General features: G+C 38.1%; 1 protein-coding gene across 6 annotated transcripts in view; it reads right to left on the bottom strand.

Annotated features, from left to right (window-relative positions):
• SCN1A (sodium voltage-gated channel alpha subunit 1) overlaps window positions 1-4,924 on the bottom strand; it is a 177,492-nt gene that overhangs the window by 113,105 nt on the left and 59,463 nt on the right. For 4 of the 6 annotated variants that reach the window (XM_019553576.1, XM_019553580.1, XM_019553578.1 and 1 more), the window contains 2 exons: window positions 2,761-2,850; window positions 612-740 (listed from right to left, as the gene is read on the bottom strand). In XM_019553576.1, the coding sequence (XP_019409121.1) occupies window positions 612-740; window positions 2,761-2,850 (219 nt within the window). Of the gene's footprint in view, window positions 1-11; window positions 104-611; window positions 741-2,760; window positions 2,851-4,924 lie in introns of all 6 variants that reach the window. The other 2 variants (XM_019553579.1, XM_019553581.1) reach the window with 1 other exon arrangement.

The following is a 4,924-nucleotide window of genomic DNA, read 5'->3' as shown; positions in this document are numbered from 1 at the left end:
TTACTTCTTACCTGGGATTACAGAAATAGTTTTCAAAGCTCTCAATACTCTGAAAGTTCGAAGAGCTGAAACATTGCCTAGGTTTACAAATTCTGTTACATACCTGTAGAATTAAATCACAGTTATTCAGAATTTAGGCAGGTCTTATGCTACTTACTTGGGTCTTTCAGTAAGACCTCTGGTGATTTTAGCAAATAATTTAAAAAGCAACACTCAGAAGTTTACCTTTCACTGCAGTTTGCCTTGCATTAATATGCTTTCATGGCCTTCAGTTAAATTTAACATGGCACTGAATTGAACCACAGTGAATTTACTTTGAAAACCTAAAAATTATCTAGACTAGATTGGTAAATTTGTAGAATGAAGTCAAAGGGATGGCTTCTTTTCTGCTTAAAGAAAAAAAATGCAGGACATGAAATTAGCTTCTCTAATACTTAACTTCACTAGTGGCATCTGTAATATTTATGTTTACGTCAAAACAGTACTCTACAATGCATAAATCATTTTAGACCCCCAAATATTTAGCCTGAAAAATAATTTAAATATATATTGACACTAATTTAATGCCTTTTTGTCCCTCAGTTGAAAAGAAGACATAAAACTAAACTTACGCAAAGGTAATGACAGTGAAATCAAGCCAGTTCCATGGGTCTCGAAGGAAAGTAAACGCTTCTAAACAAAAACCCCTCGCAATAATTTTTATAAGTGATTCAAATGTATATATTCCTGTAAAGGTGTACCTGGGTAAAATATTCAAAAGTTAGAAATGAGTACTATTGCAATTTTCTTATTACTAGATGATTACTTATTAATGATTACTAGATGGTTACTAAATGATTACTTGTGAATCAAATGGAAGAATCAATTACTTTCAGAAATGGAGAAAATTTAAAGTAAATAAATCAGTAACTTCTAAAATATATCATGTTCATCATTATAAATATAATTGAATTCTATGACATTACATTTACGGTGCATTTTATGTTATGTCAACTTTAGTGTGCATAGGTAGGTCTTCCTTTTCAACTTTTTTGTAGAAATTCAAATAATATTTTTAGAAAATGATAGGTTTCTACAAATAATTCTACATATAAATTTAGACTAATGAACACTCAATCCATTCCCCTGGTCCAAGAACACCGTGAGAACAAATTACTGTCTACCGCAGTGGTTCTCAACCGTCTTGGACTAGTGGCATGCCTCACTGGAATTCAAGGCACCCTTCTGTAACTTTTGTGAATTGAATGACACCCAATTTCAAAAACTAATGTATATATTACAGTGCTTACCTCCTTATAAGGGACTGGGCATTAGGGGTGGGGATTGTCTAGGCAGAGACAAGCCTGAATTTGGTTTATTTGCTTTACTTATCTGCTTTTCTTCTCAAATCTTGTAGTACCCTTCAAAGGATCAAGTGGAGTGCCCTGATTGAGAATCACTTGTCTATTGTGTGACTCATTTGCTTCTAAGACATCTTGTATTAACTCTAAAGGATAACAACGTCCTGCATTCCTCAAAGCACTGAAGCGTGTGTTTAAAGTTCCATTTCAACAGGAACACTAGTGCTTATGTGATGTCCTGAATTGGCATCTGCAACTGTGAGACTGTAGTTCTACTATATAGTCTTGCATACCACACACCTTGTTTTTGGAAAGCAGAATGAAGAGCAAAAGATTTCTCTAAAGCAGTGGTTCTCAATCTTTTTAGATGCAGGACGCTTCTTAGAAAATGCCAAGTCTGGGCTTTCACTCATTTTGCAAAGAACTCAGAGAGCTCATAAGAGGGAAAAATGTTTTTAACACTGTGAATTTTTATTTGAAATCATTTGGATTATCTTGTGAATCATGTCTGTACACCTTATTGTGCTAAAAAGGTGTGCATCCCACAGAATCCTTAAGACACCCCAGGGTGCTGTGGCACCCTGTTGGAGAATCACTGTTCTAGAGTCATGGCTAATTTCATGACACAGATTATGTCCTCCTGGAAACACAACGTGCTGAGGAAGTGTCACATCCCAGGAGGCAGTCTGGGTAAGGCAAAGGCAAATTCCTGGTATAGCAGGACAGCAACAAGGCTAGGCCCTAGACCACTGCAAAGCCTTTGGCAAGATCTTTACTCCTTTACTGTAAATAGTTCTTTACATAAGTTCCTGTAATTAATATAAAGTGTTTCCATACCACAAGCCTCATCAAGAAACTACAGAACGCATGCAGCAGCAGCTTGCTCACCATCAGGCAGCTCATTGTCTCTTTAGCCAAATGCTACTGCCTCACCAGTAGCTGTGAGAGGATTAACACTGGACTCTGCCCCTGGTCTTTGCAAGCCCAGGGAGAAGCAGCAGCAATCTTAGCAGCTATGAGTCACAGTGCTGGCTTGCTCTATTCCACCCCACTTCCATTCTACCAAAGAAAAATTGGTTTCCCTATGCACCCTAATTTTGGAGGGCTGATTTTGAGGGGACAGATGTGTGTGTTATGCAAGTAAATATGGTATTTTAACCACCTCATGAAAATCAGAAAAAGTTTATAGTGAAGCTGAGAACAGTATTATCCATTAACACGTACCTTACCTATTTCTTATCCCAATTATTTTTCTGAGAGAGAAAGATTTAGAATAATATAAATATTTCATTCAGTATAACAATAGAAGTGCCATATATTGGCTGTTGTGAACATCCTTCACAGTAAAAAAATAAAATTTCTCTTAGAAAGACATATTCATAATATAGGAATATACTTCAAGAAAGTATGCTTAACTTACTCTACATTCTTCGTCCAATCCGGGGGGTTACTCATGGTCATAAATACACAGTTGGTCAAAATGGTGCACATAATAAGCATGCTGAATAATGTAGGTTAATAGTTAAGGAAGATACAACAGTAAGTCACACCATTCTGTTAACGACACATTTGAAAGTCATCAAACCCAAACCATCCCTTTGACTTTGTTATGCATTTCAGATCTATTTTAAGGCAGGCTTAACCAAGTAGTTTTGTCTAGCAGATTAAATTTATTTCTCTTCCTCCTTTTTCCTCGCCTTCTGAGTAAGACCTGAACGTTTTATAACCATTTCCTTAGTATTTGCTTGAGTGCTAATGGGCAACAAGCCACGATTCAAATATGCAATAATTCATACAGTTTGCATGACAAAGTTAAATGATAGAACTATTTTTAAGCACATAGAAAAATAACATATTAGGCTCTTACTTCTAGAGACTTAGCACTAAATTCATTGGTGGCTTAAGCAGAAGGGACTCTGTTGATATGGAGAATACCCACCTGTAGTCATGGTGATTTTAACCTCTACATTCATTGTGAATCAGATCTATAGTAATCTGCAGCAGAATGAATTATAGTTTCTAAAATATGTATCCATTCATGCATCAACTTCATAACTGTAGTCAGTGTGCATTAACCTTCCTGACAGTGCTCATCTAGACAAGTCTTAATAAAGAGTATTCGCTTCTTCCTCCTTTCTCCCTTAACCCTCTCTGGTACGATATGTTGCCAGCAGAAAAATATTCTTAGCAGTCAGTTTACAAAATTCTGTTCTAACTTAAGTTCTCAAACTTTCCTCAGATGTAGTTCCATATTGACTGGGTTAATGCTGGTGTGCCAAAGGGCATGAATAGCTGCAGAGTTCACATCCCGAAGAAAAATTATCTTTACTCTAGCTAACTGAAGATAAGAAAGCATTCTCATTGATGATACTGTTAGTAGTAGTTGGAGATACAGCAGGCCTCAAGGTTACACATCAGTGCAACAAACTGTAGATGTACTCCAGGGGCACATCCAGATGAGCGCACACATGCAGGTGTTTTTTTGTTCGAAGGCATGGCCCTGCACACACAATCTGGCACATGGCAGATCAACCTGTGCTGGCCCCAGCAGCCTTACCTGGGGTTCTGGGGGCCTTCTGGGGCAGCAGCAGCACCAATGCAGTTGCTCAAAGCCAGAGTGTGGCTTTGGCGGGCTAGCCTCCATTTCTGGTGGCGCAGGCTGCTTCTGCATGCTCTTGACAGCTTTTCTTATCAGTGTTTTTTTTTTTTACACCAAGATCTTCTGGTGTCAGATTCTGGCACTGCACTGCTAATTATCAACACACCAAATGGGTGCATGTGTACTATGTGTGGTTTGCAGTGCCTCAAACAGCTTTGCAGCACTGCAAACTACATGCCTGCATGCGTCTGGACATATCCCTTGTGTTCATTCTGTCAAAAGAGCCAAACTATCCTCTGGCTATTTTTCCTTTTTCTCCTTACATGAAATAAGGATTATCAGTTTCAGATGCATACATTCTCTAACAGTAAATCTTTCACCTGTTGATCCGTTGAATGCAATCAAAACATACAGCATTATCATGCACTTGCTGAAGATGCTGTATTATGTTTCCTCATTAACTGTCCTACCAATATATTCCTTACTATAACTGCCCTACAAATAAATAAATAAAAAATAGATAGATATTAGAAAAATAACTGAATGGAAACTTGGGTAGTTAAATAAAATATTATTATTGCAACTAAACAATCATCCAATACTAGTTTCTAGAACCACTCAAAAATACAGATCACAGAAAGCTAGTAAGAAAGAATGACTACTGAATGGTGTTGAATTCTATTTATACTGTAGCTTGAAAGTGGTTAATTACTATCCAAGAGGCACATGCAGGAATGAGAAAATGTTCCCTGCACTGCAAATTTGCAGTGTGGGGGCAAAATTAGACCCTGGGATATACAGGGATCAAAAAAACCTGCAGACAAAAAATGCAGGGCAGAGCAGGGCATGGTCCCAGACAAGAGGCTGTGTCCTTGACAGAGACGCTCTGGCTGCCATAGCATCTGTATGGTTGACTCTCACCTTGGTGCTAAAGCACACTGCCTGCCCCCTGAGCCCCACCGATCCCTGCCTTGCCCAGTCCCCC

This window comes from Crocodylus porosus, unplaced genomic scaffold (assembly GCF_001723895.1).
Source record: "Crocodylus porosus isolate Cpor-Errol unplaced genomic scaffold, CroPor_comp1, whole genome shotgun sequence".
In the NCBI taxonomy this organism is placed as follows: domain Eukaryota; kingdom Metazoa; phylum Chordata; order Crocodylia; family Crocodylidae; genus Crocodylus; species Crocodylus porosus.
Note: the sequence above shows the minus strand (reverse complement) of the source record. Positions and strands in the feature narration are given on the sequence as shown.